Genomic DNA, 21,203 nt, shown 5'->3' on the forward strand with positions numbered 1-21,203 from the left:
ACATCCATAATTAATCTATTACTGTCTGATATTTCTCAAATCAAAGTATTAAGAAAAATATTTTACACATTACAATTGTTGTTAGATAACTAACAAGTCCCTGTGCTGTGCTTAGTCGCATCCAACTCTTTGCAGCCCTATTGACCGCAGACTGCCAGGCTCCTTTGTCCGTGGGGATTCTCCAGGCAAGAATACTGGAGTGGGTTGCCATGCCCACCTCCAGGGCATCTTCCCAACCCAGGGATCCAACCCAGGTCTCCCGCATTGCAGGCAGATCCTTTACCGTCTGAGCTGCCAAGGAAGCCCAAGAATACTGGAGTAGGTAACCTATCCCTTCTACAGGGATAGAAGGAAGTTCCCTACAGAGGAACTTCCCGACCCAGGAATCGAACCCGGCTTTCCTTCATTGCAGCAGGATACTTTACCGGCTGAGCTACCAGGGAAGCCCTACCTGCTTTCTCATTTCTTCCTGTCCTGGTACTTCTTAGCATTCCACATATGGCCACTGTCTCTTCCTGGGCTCCAGCACACAGCCAGATTCTGGAAATGCCACCTTCTCCCTGGGACCCGCAGCCTACACGGGGATGCTGGTCCCCGGGTGCCTTTCCTTGTCGGCAAGTCTTTTCAGTCTGCCCACACTTCTTTTTATTTGTTTATTTATTTATTTTTGGCTGTGCTGGGTCTTCATTCCTGCATGCAGGCTTTCTCTAGTTGGAGTGAGAGGAGGCTACTCTCTAGTTGCGGCGCACGGGCTTCTCCTTGCGGTGACTTCTCTTGTTGCAGAGTGTGGGGTCTAGACGGTGTGGGCGCAACAGTTGCGGTACACAGGCTTAGTTGCTCCGCGGCATGAAGGGTCTTCCCAGATCAGGGGTTGAACCCGTGTCCCTTGCATTGCAAGGTGGCTTCTTAACTGTTGGACCACCAGGGAAGCCCCCTGCCCACACTTCTTAAAAGTCTTTCCAAAAAGCCCAAATGAGTGTGCCTCTTCTTTCCTCCGTTCTCTCCCGCCTCCCACATCCATCAGGACCTGGCCCCAACCCACTCCTCCCGTGTAGCCTGTACCTGGCCCTTTCTGTATCCTTTTCATCTCCCACAGTAAACTCCTCCTCCTCCTCTTCTCCACATTCTTGGACCCTCTAGTCCACTGCTCTTTCTGTCCCAAAGACACTATGAACACATCCTGGGCGCCTTTCACATGGGCTGTCTCTCCTGTTCACTGACCACATCACGTTTGAATTAATGTCCTACCATTCCAAGATGGAGGTTCCCTGAAATCAAAAGACCACGTTTTATTCACCTGTGTACCTTGGAGCTTAGCACAGTGTGGATGGAACACACGAAGAACATCAAGAAACCGCTGCTAGACCCCAGCTGAAAAGATTTTGTCTCCTTGATTGATCCATTCGGAATATCAGCTTTCTAGCTCTTCAAATTTTAATCAATTCAAAATTGAAGAGTCATTTATTTCAAGTATAAGTATGTGTGCATGCGTACTAAGTCGCTTCAGTCATGTCTGACTCTGTATGACCCCATGGGCTGCCAGATTCCTCTGTCCATAAGATTCTCCAGGCAAGAATACTGGAATGGGTTGCCATGCCTTCCTCCAGGGAATCTTCCCCACCTAGGGATTGATCCCGCATCTCTTTTGTCTCCTACACTGGCAGCTGGGTTCTTTACCGCTAGCGCCACCTGGGAAGCCCAATTATATCTTACAATTAATATTCACATGATAGCATGTTCACACTGTATACAACAGACATGCTCTCAAAGCTTGAGTAGATTAATATTTCTAATTCAAACGTTTAAAATTTAAGATAATTTGATTTATTAGTGGTGAGGTTTGTATTTTTCTTTTGTAGAGCAAATAGTCATACTCTAGGTTATTTATTTTGGAAATACTACTTCTCTTACATCAGATTTACCTTAAGAAAAGTAACTGTGTGTTACTACAACACTACAAGTAGATTGAACTGAGAAGTGTCATCTTACTGTAAATGTAAAAGTAAAGGCAACAACGTAACAGTTGTATTTTCTCTCAAGACAGCGCATCATCTGTGTGTTGAGCAGTTGGAGAAGGGCGGGGGCACGTGTTCCTCTGTCCCTCCCTGTGCTTCTCCATCTCCAGCAGAGACGTTTTCTGTAATTGGTTTTCCACATTTGCCAAGAGTCTGTTTCCTCTTAACATTTAACATGTTTAACAGAAGTCTTGTAATAGTTCCAAAAACAATAAAACCGGTCCCAGCCATACAAATGATACACATACACAACACATTGGGTTGTTTTTTTTTTTTCATCATGGCTTTGGTTTTGTTCTTTTCAATAATTTTCAGTGTCAAATCATGTGACAGAAGTAAAAAGGCTTCCTTCACAGTAACAAAAGCCCCAAAAGAAATGCCATCCGAGGGCTGTCTGCACAGAGGCCGTCTGGGACAGAAGGGCCTCTCACTGTTCTGCCCTTCTTCGTAATGATGAAGCGGGGTTACAGTTCAATTTAATGCTGTGTCATCAGAAGGAACTAAAACTTGTTTGAGATGCATGCTTCTGATGCATTGGTAAGGCAGTCCTTAATTTGACAAAGTCCATTTCTCACACTGTCAAATGTTAACATAAAAAAGCAACGCTGTCTTCTATTTGATCCCACCCACCATCACTCCTAAGAAGGGAGTTCAAACGTCCCTACAACAAGTAGATGTTGGACAGGTGAAAACAATGTAGATTTCTTTTTCAATTATGACTTGATTGAAGTATTACAAGTTGTATTATTATTAAAGCATCTTTATTTTAAGTGCTCCAAGGAGCTGGATTTAGGAAGGGCTTTGAAATCCCAGAGAGGAATCAGAGGTAATGACAAGCTGGAAACTGTGGTGCTGATAACAAAATCTCCTCCATCTCATGCAAGGGATTCTAACCCTGTCTTCATCAGTAAACTGGAATCTAAAAGATAAGACTTTGGCAATAAAAATAAATAACCCTGGAGAAGGGACGTTGTCCCCTGTCACTGCAGCAGGGAGCGTCCCAGAGCTGGCAGGGTTCTGTACCCCCTGACCCAATGCATGTCAGGGAAGCCTATTCATACATTCCTCCATCCAGCTTGGCTGTTCTCAAAGGAGCCCAAAGTTTTCTATCTGACCCCAATGGGCCGGAAACTAAAAGCCCTCTGGTACTCCAGGCCTGTTGGGAGTGACCAACAGTACAGCATCGGGGTGATCAGTGACCTCACTGGAAATGCAGAGGCTCAGGTGCCCCGACCTGCGGAATCCGAGCCTGCATCTGAACCTGGTCCGTGGGGTACCCCCCACCTCCCAGTTGAAGACCAAGAAAGAGCTGGTGAATTGGGAACCACCCCACCCCCACCCCCGCCTTGGATCCTGTGGGTGTCATGTGAGCAGCCGTGGCCTAGGAGTGGGAGATTTAAGGGGGAATAATAAAGGGCATAGCATAGCAATAAAGGGGTACTTACCTCACAGCGCCCCATCAATACATGGAGTTCAAATTATAGCATCACCCGCAAGGTCAAAAATAAGACAAAACAAAGAATTGGCAGGCCCGCTTGTCAGCCAGTGGAGAAATCTAACATTTCAAACCTGCACCCATTTCTTAGAGTTGCTGTTTTAACAAAGAACTGGGTGACCCAGCAAGCCCAACTTCTTTCCTGAAGCCGAGGCGCTGGTGGGCGGGGCCGCTCCGCCCTGGGCCCTGGGCGCATGCGCGAGGCCTGGTCCAGCACAGTGGTTGGTACCCGCGGTCCTTGGCTCACTGCCCCAGCGCTCACCGCTCGGTCCTGGGTGGCACGTAGCCTCTCCTGGGGGTGTGCTTCTTCACAGGGTGTTTTCATCCTCTGGAAAAAAACCGTCGTGTTGGATTAAGCTCCCCTCCCGACCCCCCAACCCTAGTGTGACCTCACATGAAAATATGTTATTTCTAAATAAGGTCACCCTCTGCCAGCCTCGGGGAGAAGGCAATGGCACCCCACTCCAGTACTGTTGCCCGGAAAATCCCATGGATAGAGGAGCCTGGTGGGCTGCAGTCCATGGGGTCGCTAAAAGTCAGACACGACTGAGTGACTTCACTTTCACTTTCCACTTATATGCATTGGAGAAGGAAATGGCCACCCACTCCAGTGTTCTTGCCTGGAGAATCCCATGGACAGAGAAGCCTGGTAGGCTGCAGTCCATGGGGTCGCACAGAGTCGGACACGACTGAAGCGACTTGGCAGCTGCCAGCCTCGGGGATGCGTAGGTGAGAATACAGGGGAGGGGGTTGTGGGGGAGAGGGCAGAGCAGCCTGAAAGTCTCGCAGGATGTCTTTCCAGCCGGACTCTATGACACCCCCCAACCCCCACTTCAATCCCGTGGCCCTGGAACAGGCCCCAAGCGACCCTGACTGAGACACAGCCTCACTTGCCACCCAGCGCCATGGGCTCCAGGATCCTGGCAGGGGGCCCACCTTGCCAGCCCGCAGCGCCCCGCAGCTGGGGAGGCCCCAGGGGTGCAGGGGCACTGCCTCGTGGGGAATCATTAGAGTATAGCGCCAGCGACAAGGTGCTTAACCGCAATACGACGCACATTTTCATTGTTCTGAGGTCCCTACACCAACCTCAGGAGTTTCAAGCTAGAGGCTATTCACTCACTCATCAAATATTTTTTTCTTTTTCTTGGCCTCTCCATGTCACATGTGGGATGTATTTCCCCGACCAGAGATGGAACCCGTGAGCCTGCATTGGGATTGCACTGGACCGCCAGGAATTCCCACACTCATCAAATATTTGATGCCGAGTTGGTGCAAAGCCTTGTATTCAGTGCTGCGGGATTCGAGGGTTTTGCTATTAAAAACAAACATCAAATTACATAAATTTGGGAAATTAATCCAAGGTTGCAAATAATTTTTTTAATTTTGGCAATTGTATTTAAAAATTGCCATCATAAAAGCAAGGACTTCAATTACTTTATTTTTATTTAAAATTTGCATTTCTTTAAACAGTTCAGTTCAGTTCAGTTCAGTCGTTCAGTTGTGTCCGACTCCTTGCGACCCCATGAATCGCAGCACACCAGGCCTCCCTGTCCATCACCAACTCCTGGAGTTCACTCAGACTCATGTCCATCGAGTCAGTGATGCCATCCAGCCATCTCATCCTCTGTCATCCCCTTCTCCTCCTGCCCCCAATCTCTTTGAACAGGTGATAGGAAAAAGTACTAAGGATGATCATGAAAAATAAATGTACCTCCCACAGGGGCAAACACTATTTCTTGAAAAAAGCCATTTCAACAGCAAAGAGATAGGAAGAAAATAATCTTAGAGAAAAAGAGATTTTTCAAAAAAGAAACAGTTGGAAAAAATATATGGATGAATAAAAATATAAGTGGATGAATAAAAAAGGGAAAAATATATTTTTCAATATATATTTATTTTTACAATATATTTGTGAATTATTATTTTTACAACATACTTGTGTATATACAAAATATATATTTCAATACATGTTTTCACAATATGTATATGTATACATATATATTTTTTCCTTTTTTCTTCATCCATTTTTTTTTACAAATATTTTTTACACTCCTCTTATGAATGAGGCATTGTTTTAGATGCAAGAGATACATCAGGGATTAAAACAGTTAAAATAGCATTCCCTGCCCTCTTGGACTTTATGTTTTGGTGAAAACTGAATCTGAAATTGAGACACAGGAGTTCAGGTAGATGAGGCTATAGAAAGAGTGTGTCTTTGTGGCCAAGAGCTGCCTGGTGTCCTGCGGGCCCACGTGACATGAGGACGGTGCGAGTGTAGAAGTGGCCCCCCTGCCTTGCCCAGAACGGGTCAGCGCCGGGCTGGGTGGGCCAGCTGAGGGTCTTCATGTGTGGTGCTGAACAGACTCGAGGAACAGCGTCTGGCAATAGCATCGGTCCAGGTGAGTGAAGATGCAGGGTGTCGAGGCGGGGGTTGGAGTGATATTATGGGGCCGAGAAGAAAGTGATGCTTAATGTTTTGATGGGGTTTCTGCTCATGCAAAGAAACCAGCTAAATCTGTCTGCCATTTGCATGCTTCCTTCTTCCTTCTTCAAGCATCTGGGTGGGGCTCTAACCTAGGGAGCATTTGAACTGTGATGATTACTAGGCTCTGCCTGTGATTCTCCCATCAGGAGATCTGGTGAGAAGCATGCACCTCACTCTCCACATTTAAAAAAAATTAATAGACTTAAAAAATATTTTGATTGGAGGCTAATTATAATATTACAGTGGTTTTTGCCATACATTGACATGAATCAGCCAAGGGTGTACATGTGTTCCCCATTCTGAACCCCCCTCCGACCTCCCTCCCCATCCATCCCTCAGGGTCATCCCAGTGCACCAGCCCTGAGCGCCCTGTCTCATGCATCGAACCTGGACTGGCGATCTGTTTCACATATGATAATAAACATGTTTCAGTGGTATTCTCTCAAATCATCCCACCCTTGCCTTCTCCCACAGAGTCCAAAAGTCTGTTCTTTACATCTGTGTCTCTTTTGCTGTCTCGCATATAGGGTCATCATTACCATCTTTCTAAATTCCATATATATGCGTTAGTATACTGTATTGGTGTTTTTCTTTCTGACTTACTTCACTTTGTATAATAGGCTCCAGTTTCATCCACCTCATTAGAACTGATTCAAATGAATTCTTTTTAATAGCTGAGTAATATTCCATTGTGTATATGTACCATAGCTTTCTTATCCATTCGTCTGCTGATGGACATCTAGGTTGCTTCCATGTCCTGGCTATTATAAACAGTGCTGCGATGAACATTGGGATACCTGTGTCTCTTTCAATTCTGGTTTCCTTGGTGTGTATGCCTAGCAGTGGGATTGCTGGGTCATATGGCAATTCTATTTCCAGTTTTTTAAGGAAATAGACTCTTTTTTTTTTTAAATAGCAATTTTAGGTTTATATAGAAGTTTCCATGTACTTCCTCAGACATCTCCCTATCCCCTATTAGCATCTTGCATTAATGTGATAAGTTGTTACAACTGATAAATGCATACTGATACATTTATCATTAACTAAAGTCAGTGTATTGGGGGCTTCCCTGGTGGCTCAGATAGTAAAGAGTCTGCCTGCAATGCGGGAGACACAAGCTCGATCCTTGGATTGGGAAGATCCCCTGGAAAAGGGAATGGAAACCCACTTCAGTATTCTTGCCTGGAGAATTCCATGGACAGAGGAGTCTGGCAGGCTACAGTCCATGGGGTCAAAAAGAATTGGACATGACTGAGTAACTACTGCTACTTCAAAGTCAGTGGATTACATCAGGGTTCACTCTTTGTATTGTACATTCTATGGGTTCTGATGAATGTGTAACATGTATCTAACATGGTAGTGCCATACAGAATAATTTTCCTGCCCTAAAAATCCCCTGTGCTCCACCCATTCATCCTTCCCTCCCCAAACCTCTGGCAATCAATGATCTTTCCACTGGCTCTGTAGTTTTTGCTTTTTCCATAATGTCTTATAGTTGGGACCATCCAGATATGTGGCTTTTCAGATTGTCTTCTTTTACTTAGCAATACACATTGAAAATTCTTCCAATGTTTTTCCATGCTTAATAGCTCATTTCTTTTTAGCATTGAATACTCTTCCATTGTCTGGATGTCTCATGGTTTGCATTTCCATTAATCTATTAAAGGACATGTTGGTTGCTTCTGTGTGTGTGTGTGTGTGTGTGTGTGTGTAGGTCACTCAGCTGTATCCAACTCTTTGCGACCCCATGGACTGTGGTTCACCAGGCTTCTCTGTCCGGGGGATTTCCCAGGCAAGAATACTGGAGTGGGTTGCTATTTCCTTCTCCAAGGGATCTTCCCAACCCAGGGAGCGAACCCTGCATTGGCAGGCCAGCTTTTTACCCGCTTTGCAGGCAGATTCTTTACTGTCTGAGCCACCAGGGAAACCTGGTTGCTTCTAAGTTCATGCATTTATGAATAAAGCTGCTATGAATATTTGTGTGTAGGGTATTTGTATGAATGTAAGTTTTCAACTTATATGGGTAAATACTAAGGAGAGTTATTGCAGGATCATATGATCAGGTTATGTTTCACCATTATGTTTTTCTTTCAATAAATTCTTTCCTTTATATAAAATTTCAAATGCCCCAAAAAAGCAGCATATTTTTATCTTAAAATATTATGTTACATGCAATCTCTTTCTTGATATGAGTGTGTCAGTATTTGATATCACAACATAAAGCTAGAAATAAAATTTCCCCCTTCATCATTTTATGAACAAGTAAATCTTTAATCGTAGATGTTATTAAGAAATTAAATTTGTATTTAATTTCTGCTGCACCGTGCATCATTCAGAATCTTAGTTCCCTGACCAGGGATCGAACCTATGCACCCTGCAGTGGGAGCATGGAGTCTTAACCACTGGACTGCCAGGGAAGTCCCAAGAGAACCCATCTTTACATTGTCTCTAAGGTAGAAGGATGGGCTGTGGAGCCAATCAGTGCAATTTGTCTTGGTGACAGAACTAAAAAAGCCCACCTGCTGGGCAGGACACCATGTGGAAAACTCAATTAGGCCGTAAGCAAGGACTCCCATAGTCATTATTTTTCAATGATTTGGATGCTAAATATGAAAGAATATCTCATTATATTATCTAGTAGCACACTCATATGATTCACTCTATTTACTTGGCAAATACCCAGTATTTGCTGCATGTTCATTTACATTGAATTGAATCAGGTGCACACTGAGTGAATATCTGCTGTTTATTCCTGGATGACATTTCATAGCTAAAAAAAAAATGAAAGGCTGTTTTTTAGGATCATGAACCAAAAGAAGTATAGAAGAGAAAACAAATAGTTGAAAAATAAACATAAATGAGAAATGATTAAAATAAGTGGAAATCATAAAATGCCTAAGATTTGGTCAAATAAAAAGCAAAATGAGCAGAAATTTCCTCCCTAAAATGCACTGAATTTAAAAATGCAGAAGTCAGATTAATTTTAGATTTTTGAAAACAAACTGAGCTCCTTAAACTTCTGTTTCTGGAATGAATGTCATTATCATAAAAGTCCTTGCTGCAGAGATAGACATATCTTGTTCCTGGATGACAGCATTTAATATCATAACAATGTGGATTTCTCCCCAAATTAAACCGTACATTTAAAATAATTTAAAAAAAATTAAAAATTCCCCATAGAATTTTGGGAGGTTTTGAGAGATGGTGCTAACACAGAAATGTAGTCATCTGTGACATGATAAAAATGTCAGAAACAGTCAAATATGCACATAAAAACTTTTGTCTGAAGTCAAAGCAGTTAAATGGAATGAGAAGAAGAAGAACTGCTTAATAAATAACACTGAAACTAGAGATTTTAAGTTGCCAAAAGTGTATTTTTTAAATGAAAGTTCCCACTGTCAGTAACTGAGTTCAGGAAACAGAGAGCTCTCGTGGTCTGGTGGGAATACAAATTGGTACATTTCTGGAGGGAAATTATTTATAGAAAAGCTTTAACAAAATCTATACTATTGTTGAGTCAATGGGCATGAGTTTGAGGAAACTCCTGGAGACAGTGAAGGACAAGGAAACCTGGTGTGCTGCAGTCCATGGGGTCACAAATAGTCGGACACGACTGAGCGACTGAACAACGAGAATTTCTGCCTAAGGGCGAGTGCAGGCCTGGGAGCTGAGGTCCTGGGAGCAATGCTCATCTGTGAAGGAGGGGCCCTTAGATGGGGCGTGTCCTTCGGTTTCTCAGAGGGTCCCGGGTGGGCAACGAGCCTGGGGCACCTGCAGAAGCAACACCTCTGATATCGCTGCCCATCACAGGCATGGTGTCCTCTCCCCTTCGATTCTGCAGGTCTTCACTGTACCCCTGACATCCTCTTCCTTAAAACTCTCTTGTACCCAAATCTCTTCTTTGTGGGGTATCCAAACTTGGAGAATAGTTTCACAGTTTTCTTCTTTTGTTTACATTCTCTGCAGCAAATAGATTGCACTTTAATAAGTTATAAAGAAAGGCAAAGTTTTTTGAAAAAAAGGAATTCACTGGGGACTTCCCTGGTGGTCCAGGTGTTAAGGACTTCACCTTCCAGTGCAGGGGGTGTGGGTTTGATCCTTAGTTGGGAAACTGAGATCCCACATACCTCGAGGTCAAAAAGTCAAAACACAACCTGTAACACATTCAACAAAGACTTGGTCCACATCAAAAAAAAAAAAATCTTAAAAGGAATTCAATGGACTTCTAGTCAAATGAGATAGATTGAATACATGTATTTACCTCCTCCCCAGTTAGTTAAGTCACTCAGTCATGTCTGACTCTTTGCAACCCCGTGGACTGTAGCCCACCAAGCTTCTCCATCCATGGGATTCTCCAGGCAAGAATACTGGAATGGGTTGCCATTTCCTTCTCCAGGGGATCTTCCTGACCCAGGGATCGAACCCAGGTCTCCGGCATTGCAGGCAGACGCTTTAACCTCTGAGCCACCAGGGAAGCCTTACCTCCTCCCCAAGGTCTCAGCAAATCGCATTAAAGATAAATGGACAAGCACAACAGGGCGAAGAGGAAAGGAGAGGAATTGGCTGTGTACAAAAAATGTCCACAGTACTCTGACTGAGTAGAGGGAAGATCTGTGAGCAGGGAGCCAGTCACTGGGGAAGGGGAGCTGGAGGCATGAAGTTGGCTTCCATTATCTCCCACTGAAGCTGAGCTAGGGTGCCCATCTCCATCCCTCTCAACACAGGGCCTGGAGATTGACAGGGATGCCAGGCACCACAGAGCAGGCGAGGAGCAGGGCTGCGAGCTCCAGGGAGGGGATTATCAGAAGGGGATGAGCGGGATGAAGGATGGTTGTTTTTCCCTTATTCTAATACTATTCGTCTTCCTTTTTAATTTGTTTATTTATTTTTGGCTGTGTTGGGTCTTCGTTGCTGCACGGGCTTTTCTCTAGCTGCAGCAAGTGGGGGTTGCTCCAGCTGCGGTGCTCAGGCTTCTCATTGCAGTGGCTTCTCTTTTTGCAGAGCACAAGTCCTCGGCACGTGGGCTTCGGTAGCTGCGGCACATGTGCTCAGTAGCTGTGGCTTGCTGGTTCTAGAGCACAGACTCAGTAGCTGTGGTTCATGGGCTTAGTTGCTCTGCAGCATATGGAATATTCCTGGACCAGGGATCAAACCCGTGTCCCCTGAATCGGCAGGCGGATTCTTATCCACTGAGCCACCAGGGTAGTCTGACTATTCATCTTTTTAAAAATCTATGTGCAAGCATCATTTTAATACTTAATAAAATGTTGAAGCCATGTTTTTTTTTTTATTTAAATGCAGGAAAATCAGAACCAGGTTGGTGCCAAGTACTATCAGATCATCAGACTGATTCACACACACACACACTTGTTCATCGCAGATGTCGTCACAACAGCCACAAGGTGGAAACCGGCCAAATGCCCACCAGTGACTGAATGGACAAGCAAACTGTGGTTGATCCACTCAATGGAACAGTATTCAATCACAACCAGGAATGAAGTACTGATGCATATTATAACATGCGTGAACCTCAAAAACACGCTTAATGAAAAAATCGGACACAGATGGCCACATATCATGATTCCATTTATATGAAATGTCCAGAATAGGTAGATCCACAGCCATGCTGCTGCTGCTGCTAAGTCGCTTCAGTCGTGTCCGACTCTGTGCGACCCCATAGACGGCAGCCCACCAGGCTCCCCCGTCCCTGGGATTCTCCAGGCAAGAACACTGGAGTGGGTTGCCATTTCCTTCTCCAATGCATGAAAGTGAAAAGTCAAAGTGAAGTCACTCAGTCATGTCCAATCTTAGCGATGCCATGGACTGCAGCCTACCAGGCTCCTCTGTCTATGGGATTTTCCACAGCCATAGGACACAGATTAAATGGCCACCAGGGGATGGGTGGAGAGGTAAGGGAGAATAACAGATGAATAGGTATAGGGTATCCTTTGGGGATCGTACTGGCCTGTTCATGCCCCATGTGACCGCCAAAGTCTAGCTTCATCATAAACACAGGCGAGGCTGATTAAAGGGCCAATTGGCTCCCTTTCTTACTGTCTAAAATCCACAATCCAAAACCACATTGGTTATGGACTTAATTGTGTAGCTCCCTTCCCAAACTCATGTTGAAATCTTAAACCCCAGTGTTTTAAGATTGAGTGTGACCTCATTTGGAGATACAATCTTTACAGAAGCCATCCAGTTACAATGAGGTCATTAGGGCAGGCCTCAATCCATAAGACTGGTGTCCTTGTGCAAGGAGGAAGTTTGGATTCAAAGACAAACACAAAGCAATGATGATGCGAAGAGATACAGGGATGACAAGGCCACCTACAAGCCGAGGAGAGAAGCCTAGAACAACCTTCCCTCACAATCTTCAAAGGGGACTAGCTCTGCTGACACCTTGACCTTGGATTTTTAAGCCTCCAGAACTGTGAGATAATATATTTCTGTTATTTAAGCCCCCCAGTTTACAATACTTTGTTATGGCAGCCCTAGCAAACTAACAAAACATTGTATAATAATCCTTTTTACCTTAAAAGTCACATTAGTTGCATAAGCATGTCACCTACCATGTAATGGCTGGTTGCATGGAATAAACTCATGGTCCCCTGAGACAGTAAGTTTCCAGTGGACAGGTCCCATAAACAGGTAGCTTTGTGGCCAAAGCCCCTGACAGAACCGTCTCCGACTGCAGTCCTTAGCAAAGGCTTTCATAATTCTGATTGCAAAGACGATGCTGCATTTCAGGGCTTTAACATAAATCAGCACCAGCTTGAAAGCCAGGTATGACATGAGGTATGTATATTTGTATTGGCCACTCCCAACACACACACAGGTGCATGAAAAGACACAGCCAAGGGCTCACTCTGCGGCCAGTTTCCACGTTCTTATGTGAATTCGGTATAGCAGCTTCTGGAGACTGGAACGTGGCAATTTGAATGCAAAATCGATTGTCATATACAAGACTGCAGCTGTCTTCTCCCTAGTGACCACCTCGCCCTCCAGCTAGCTGTCTTCACTCTTGTTCTGGATGCTCTGTACCTTGTTGGCAATATTCAAATGGTCAAAACTGACTCCAGGATCTCAAACAACCCCTCTTGATCGGCTTACACCCCACTTTTAATCTGTTCTCCCTTGCTTATTTTCACAACAGGAAGGATGTCATTGCTGAACTTGTTTTATCTCTACTTCCAGCGTCAGCATCACAATCCTAAGATCACTCTTACACACATTTGACACCTACTTCAATTTTAAACTGAATTCTGGGCTTAAGTAACATTAAAAACTGTATCTTTAACATCGTATCAAGGAAGTCCTGCGTTGTATCTGATTTTTCATGCAATCTCTATGTACAAATGTTTCATATCTTGAATGAAGCTGGATGCGTAAATTATTCCAAAGCAGGAAAATGTAAAAATATTCCGGTTCTCTCAGGATGACTTCTACATGTGCCACACAGTGAAGCAGGTGGTACATTTCCATGAATCCAAAGCTTCAACATGAACTTTCACTGAAGGGACACAGACAACCCGTCAAAAAATGTCTTTATTCATCGGATATAAGGGATGTATTAATTTCTTAGGGCAGCCATAACAGAGTGCCGCTGAGTGACTTGAAATAGCAGGAACTTATTCCTTCACAACTGTGGAGGCTCAATCCCTGAAGTCAGGAGTCGACAGGGCTGTAACCCCTCTGAAGCCACAGGGACTCATCTGGGCTGCCAGTGGCTTGGTGGCCATCTCTCGGGCTCCTGGGTTTGAGGCTGTCTCATCACACAGCCTTCTCCCTGTGTCTTCACATGGCCACAGTTCTGCTTTAGTATGACTTCATGTTAACTCATCAGATCTGCAGCCATCCTATTTCCAGAAAGACAAATTCTGAGGGACTAGGGGCTAGAACTTCAGTATATTATGAGGGCAGGGATAGGGAGCATGATTCAACCCATTGAAAGGGGATAGGGTAAACTTCACATATGTAACTTTTGAGGGCAACTCATAAGGCAGCATTTTTGTTTGATGGATACAAATTCTTATCGACAAGAAAGTGCATCCTGCACACTGTTATTTAGTCGCTAAGTCGTGTCTGACTCCTTGCGACCCCATGGACTGCAGCCCGCCAGGCTCCTCTGTCCATGGGATTCTCCAGGCAAGAATACTGGAGTGGGTTGCCATTTCCTTCTCCAGGGGGTCTTTCTGACCCAGGAATCGAACCTGTGTCTCCTGCATTGCAGGCGGATTTTTTACCCCTGAGCAACCAGGTTAGCCCATACTGCACACAGGCACAAATAATTATAAAGCAAGTACCCCTGTAACTCCCTATCAGGCCAAGAAACAGAACACTGCTACACCAGAGATGCCCCGCACACCCCTCCTTCATCAACACCCCGTCTAGGACTCATCCGGCACCCCACACTGCATCTAGTTGTCATGTTCGTCTCCTCCAATCTGTGACTGTTCCTTACCTTTCACAGCCTTGACTTTTTCTTTGGCTATGCCACATGGCATGTGGGATCTTCCCAGACCAGGGATCAAACCTGCACCCCCTGAAGCACAAGTATGGAGTTTTATAAACCAGTGTACCACAAGGAAAGTCCACAGCCTTGATAGTTTTGAAGTGTATTGGCCACTTACTTCGTAAGGTTTTCCTCAATTTGGGTTTGTCTGAGGTTTCCCCATGGCTGAGGTTATACATTTTGGGCAAGAATTCCACAGCATTGCACCATGTGGTCATGTCACTTTTTCATACTATAGAGAGGTCCAATCATTAGTTTTAATTTCGAGTTCCTGGTACATTATGCTTGATTTTGGTTATTTTCAGAGTATGTAAAATATTACTATAGTTTTGAGTCAAACAAAAATGTATATTGAAAGGTGCTACTTGACCCAAATACCCCATTCCCATTCCTCCTTACTTTTTACTCTGAACTCAGCCATTCTCTGTAGGTAACCAGTCTCTTTAGTTTTATCCTTGTATTTCTTCTGCACAGACGAGCAGGTACATACGTATTTTCTTCTACGGCCTTTCTTATTAAAGGATGGCAAACTGCAGACATGCTTACATGTTGCTTTTCTCACTTAACAATATATCCTGGGAATGACGACGTGAGTGCACAGAGCTCTCCCACACACTTTATACAGCTGTGGACTGTACCGTGTGATGTTCCAGTTCACTATTTAGGTCATTTTCAATTATCTTGTCATTACAGCCAATGCTGCATTGAGCAACCTTGTGCACATGGGCTTTCGCACTGCTGGAAGGTATCATCCGGTATTTTCCTATAACTGCAAATGCCAGGTCAACAGCTAAGTTTCTCCTGGTTCCATAGGGATTGCAAGTTCCTCTCCAGAAAGGGAACGTTAAGTCTGCACTTTAACCAGGAACATGACATTTCACCGACAGAATGTGTTGTCATACTTGTACATTAAACTTCTTCCAATCTCATAGGAGAGAAATGGTATGTTTTAATTTGCATTTCTCTGTTTGAAGTTTATTTTTTGGCAGCACCATGAAGCATGTGGGACCTTAGTTCTCTGACCAGGGGTCAAGCCTGTGTCCCCTACAGTGGAAGTGTGGTCTTTTTTTAATTAGGCTATGATGCTTCGACACAATGGGTCTTCAATGAGGCACGTGGGATGTAGTTCCCTGACCGGGGATCAAACCCAGGCCCCCTGTGCTGGGAGCAGAGAGTCTTAACCAATGACCACCAAGGAAGTTATAAGTTCTGTTTTAATTTTGAAATACATTTTAGGGGCACTTCTGCTAATCTTTTTTTGGTGAACTTTTTCCTAGCAGGTTTTTGCCTCTTGTCTTTCAGTTTTTAAGAGCTGCCTGATGATTTTCCAAAGCTAATGCATGAACACTAAGTATATACACTGGCACCTTGTTCCCTATCCTGAATCCAAGCAAGTGAGCCCTGTTGTCTAGTATATGCCAACACGACACGAGAAACTCTGCTTCTGGGGTTAGGCTCTATTCTCATTGAACACCAAAGCACATGTGAACGCTTTCTAAGAAACACAGGGAGGTATAGTCAATTACATATCATGGAAGAGGGTCATCTTTTCCATTATTATGGTTTCCTTTTTGTATTATTTTTTAGTTCACAGTCAAACCTTGGGCTGCCAACCTTAGTACTGTGCTTAGATGAGGCTTCACTAGCTACAAGAAAATAAATGTTTAATGTTTTCCAAAGCCAAACAGAATTTTTGGAGTGATTAAATATTTTAGTATCATATACATTCCTACTCTATTAGAAGAAAATTATGGACTATTTTCCTGTGACTACTAAGCTACTTTAAAAAGTATACACACGTATGTATAACCGAATCATTTTGCTGCACACCTGAAACGAAAATGATATTCTAAATCAACTATACGTCAATAAAAAAATTAGTAAGTGCATGAAGATATAGTTTTGCTTTCACATATTGTTTGAATTGTATATCCAATTATATGCTACTCTTTCAAAAATTTGGTCTTAATTCAGTTTTGTTAAATCCAGAAGGCAAATTATAATGCTGTCTTTATGAAGATTACCATTTTGTGATGTTACATGTTGAGACATTAAAAGTTGTATTTTTTAGTGATTGATTTTCTAGCTCTTAAAACATGTCCATGGATGCTACAAAAATTGATCAAAGATCATTTGAAGACTCAAAGTTTTAAAAGGTTCGGTTCCAGGCATCACCATTACATTATTTGTGAAACAGGAGAGCAGAAGCCAGACAGTAATGCTGCTTCGTCGACTGAAGTAAAGGATTCACCACACGTTTCTTAATGGCAGGTGAGGTGTGCAGAGAAAGTGGTGTTAACTACACAGAAGCCCCTACATGCCCCTGCTGCCCAAGTCCCGAGGCAGGGAAGGCTGTGTATAGGGGTTGCATTTGAGGGCTCCAGCTCTTCTAGGGCTTTCCTGGTGGCACAGATGGTAAAGAACTCGCGTGTAATGCAGCAGACTTGGGTTCGATCCCTGGGTCAGGAACATCCCCTGGAGAAGGGAATGGCAATCCACTCCAGTATTCTTGCCTGGAAAATCAGAGGAGCCCGGTGGGCTAGTCCCTAGGGTCCCAAAAGTCGGATGTGACTGAGCACGCATGCACGCTCTTCTTAGGTTATTAAAATACATGTGCTTTGTTGTTGTTTTTTACCATTACTTTCTGTTTTTATACTTGATTTATAGAAGAATTAGAGGAGACAGTGTGGAAAAGGAATATGTTAAGCTTCTGGAAAAATTAATGGCAGCTGAAGATTCATCCTCTTCCTGGTTGAGTGGAACAAGTCCTCGTTGTTTCAACTTGTCCTGCCCACCACCGAAGAATGAACGGGAAGACTGGGAATTTGGTAAGACCACTTTCAGTGAAAAACAAGTATAGTAAAAATACTCAGGAACCTCGATTTCCCCTCACCTTCCCCTCTGCCCTCAAGGAGCTCGTTAAAACTAAGATAGCATTAGGTGACTTATCCAAAGAGCAATGTCAAAGCTTTGACAGAGCATTGCTGAATCTTCCGGAAAGACGGGCGGAAAGCTGAAGTCAGTGAGTAGATTGAAAGCAGCTGGTTTCATTCTTAAAAATACTTGCTTATATACGTCATTAATAACAACGAATTTTAATACTGTTGAAAAGATTTTTATCACATTCTAGCAAAATTTTTAAAAAGGGTAGTGTTAAAACATTGACCCTTTTAAAAAATATGCTTAAATACACATCAAAGCTGTGGATGGACTAAAAAATTAACTTCTAAAAAAGGATGTGGTCATAATAAAAAAAAGAACATTTTTATACATAGGATTTTATTTTGCACTGCTATAACAATTTCATTATAGACCAAGGGAGATAAAAAGAAAAAGGGTAAAACCACCACACTGAGTAAATTACTAAAGCTTTTCTACATTTAACAGGATTTTCCATCTGGTAGATTTATTGTCATATCCCCTTCAAAACAGACAAGATGCTTACCATATTTTAAAGATTATAGGTTGCCACTGAAAGAAAAATTTTACACAGTTCACTGTACATCAAGGTTGAAAAACTGTCCTGCATGAAAAATAGAAATCATGTGAATAAAAGGAAAAGAAAACATTATTGTTGAAAGAAAGATTAAAGTCCTTGCAACGTGCCATCTACACGTGGACGCTCGTTCCTCCTGGAGTCGCTCAGGTGGAGGAGTCCTTGCTTCTGCCCAGCTCTCTCATCATACTGTGTTTCTACCCAATGGGATACGTTAAGGCAAACAAATCCTTCTCTGAAGAGGTCTTACAGAAACTGTGGACAAATAGCAAACTTTTGGCATTAAAACAGGTTAACACACACACAGCCTTTAGTAATAATGTACATTTAAGCATATTTCTCTTGGACTAGTGACAAGGAAAAATGAACATGCTTGTTAACAATGTCAAAAAGTTTTAAAATTCAGTGTCCAAGCAATTCCTAATGATGCTTCTGTAGCTTTAAGCTCTAAACAGTATAGAATTTATGCAAATGCATTAAAGAATTCAAGCTTGGCAAATTACACCCAAGCAGGTTATTAAACTATATATACAGAAAGTAAATGATAAATACAGAATTAAAAGAGTCCTTCTGTTTTCCTTAGAGCCTTGAAAATTGACAAACTTTTGAGGACAGTTCTATAATATTAAACATTAGGTAACCACGCGTGTGGGGAAACCTAACTCCACAAACTGATTTAAAATACTCAGGATGACTCTGTAGTGTTTCATACAATTCAGTTCGTTGGTAGGGGCACGAGACAACATTTAACAAAAATAATCACATCAATTGACCTAGAAATCAAATGCAAATAGATATGAATACAATCTCCAAAATCTGTCTTTTTAAGTGAACATTAACCATTTATTCAAAGTTATACAAGAATTTGAAGGATTAAAGTCTTCTGTGACATAAAGCCATTTCAAACAGTTTCATGTCTCAGCGGAGCGGGAGGAGAGGGTGAAAGGATAGGTGAGCAGCCCCTTTCGGGCAGCAAGGCTGGACAAACAGACTCAACAGCAGCCCCCCCCAGCCTGCTGTCCTCCCTGGCTGCCTGCGTGTGTGGCATTGGTAGCAGCATGCTGAGGGCCAATTTTAATGCCGTTTGCCTGCAATAAGAGAGAAAAGGATAATATAAAAGTCGAGTTTAAGAAATCCTTTGGTTTCTTAATGGTACAATATTACCAAACAACTAAAATATATTTTTAAAACACATCTATTAAGCAAAATTTTGGCAACAATTAAGACAGTATCTCTCAGGGAATGTTTCTTTCTTTTAAAGTAATACTGTGGAAATATTCCTGAAGACAATTCCTTATCATGGTCAGGTACTAGGTTAACAGAAACCGGAGTGCTGCTTTTAAGGGAATTCTCACAATGGAGAGACTGTTTAAAACAAAAGCATTAAAGGAGGAAAATGTGCAAATCTTATGCCGCTCTCACATAGCGGACAACCTTTCCTCTAGACAGCGTTTCTGCTCCATGTTGAATCAGCTGTACAGGCTAAGGGCATATGAGTGTTCTGTGTCATCAATAATTTCTATGATCCCCAAAGACATGGCAGCTTGCCAGGAACCCACACACAGAGTGGTTCTTTCATTCATCAAACTCACACTTATGTCTTAACCCTCACTCCCTCAAGTGGATTTTACCTAAAAATACAACGCACGGAGAAAAGTAATACAGTAGCTTCAGAAATTAAGCTCTTAAGGAAACTTGACGTCACAGTAAATCTCAGATTTATAGTGCTTGGCAGTTGTTCTGCAACAGTAGTAGCCTTGGGGTTTCTGGCACTGGCTCAGTATTGACAGCAGCTGATGTGGTTTCTTTTCGCTCTTTTGACTCCTCTTTAATAAAAAGCATGCCCTATGGCTCATTGGTTTTGCCCCCTCTGGGCTGGTAGCAACTTCTTGAGGAATCAAGGAGTCAGACTTGGCAGTAGGCCAAATAAATCGCACGGCCTGTTGGCTCCTGACAGCACGTTACAATCAAAGCCGCACCAGGCACAGTAAAGCAGTCAGCTACTATATGAAACCAGACAGACACGATGAACGTGCCCTTTTTCATAGAGGCCCAATTACTGTTCAATTTATACGGCATTAGTCTCTGAGCGGTGTCGCCGCGAAATGAACTCAAGCTCTACTGCCATAGAAACTTTATCACTACAGATTAAACTTTATCACTACAGATTAACAGAAATTGAAAAATCAAGTACTTTTTGGAAACCCTGTGTGAACTGTTGCTTGTTTTAGCAAAGAATACGGAGGCAAATAAAAAGAGCCTCTTGTGTCCTGGCCAGGAGAGACACACATATAATGTCCTTCCAACACAGGGCCTTCCTCACTGCACCTGGGGGAGGTAGAAGGGGTTTTCTCTTAGAAGCAAGAAATCCTAACATGGACTGGCAAAAACATTTATGTAAAAGTAATATACCCTGTTCACATAAAAATTCTAAAATAAATAAGGATAAATGCACAGTGGGGATTTAGGTCAAAATGATGGCTTCTGGTAAACACTCTGAATTATTTGCTTCAAATTTTTATATTTTATCCTAATCACGATCAAATCTGGCTCAGAATATTTTACAAAAAGAGAGAAAAGAAAAGCTACCCACAAAAACCAAACAACCAGCGCCAACTGCCAATTACATGTATTAACTCGGTCTCCTGAAAACACGCTATGCTGAACTGGGAGTAATTTCCAAATTGGGCATTTCCCTCTTCCGCACCAGACAACAGAGAGAGCATCCTGCACTAGGAACATTGCATATGCACATTTACACACTAGGAAATTATTCCCCAAAGCAGGCGACACCATATGGATGTGTGGATCAAAGTGGATTTTCTTCTCTTTGGAGGATTTCTATTATTTTGCACTGCTTGCAATAAATGGACAGGGTCACTTACTTTAATCTGTTTTCATAGATAAACTGATGCTTTACAAAACATAAAGATTCAGCTATTAAACAACATACAACAAACTTTCAATTACATGATGATAAACTAATGTTTAACTGACAGCACAGATCCATTTTAGGAATTTTTAAAAATATAAATTCTTGACTCCAAGTAATTAAAACTCAATTCTAGATTAATTATTAGCCAATTATAGTTATATGTTTATACCTCATTATTAATGTCAAAGACTCCTTCTTGGATTTTTTCATAAATTTCTTTTGCTGTATTAATAAATGCCTGAAATATAAGATAGAGAAGTTA

General features: G+C 42.7%; 1 protein-coding gene across 2 annotated transcripts in view; it reads right to left on the minus strand.

Moving 5' to 3' along the window:
• Positions 1-17,772: 17,772 nt before the first annotated feature.
• Positions 17,773-21,203, minus strand: part of RAB2A (RAB2A, member RAS oncogene family) — a 69,944-nt gene continuing 66,513 nt past the window's right edge. For both annotated transcript variants that reach the window (XM_025265363.2, XM_025265362.2), the window contains 2 exons: positions 21,111-21,179; positions 17,773-19,094 (listed from right to left, as the gene is read on the minus strand). In XM_025265363.2, the coding sequence (XP_025121148.1) occupies positions 18,999-19,094; positions 21,111-21,179 (165 nt within the window). In that variant the 3' untranslated portion in view covers positions 17,773-18,998. The remainder of the gene's footprint in view (positions 19,095-21,110; positions 21,180-21,203) is intronic.

This window comes from Bubalus bubalis, chromosome 15 (genome assembly GCF_019923935.1).
Source record: "Bubalus bubalis isolate 160015118507 breed Murrah chromosome 15, NDDB_SH_1, whole genome shotgun sequence".
NCBI classification, from domain to species: domain Eukaryota; kingdom Metazoa; phylum Chordata; class Mammalia; order Artiodactyla; family Bovidae; genus Bubalus; species Bubalus bubalis.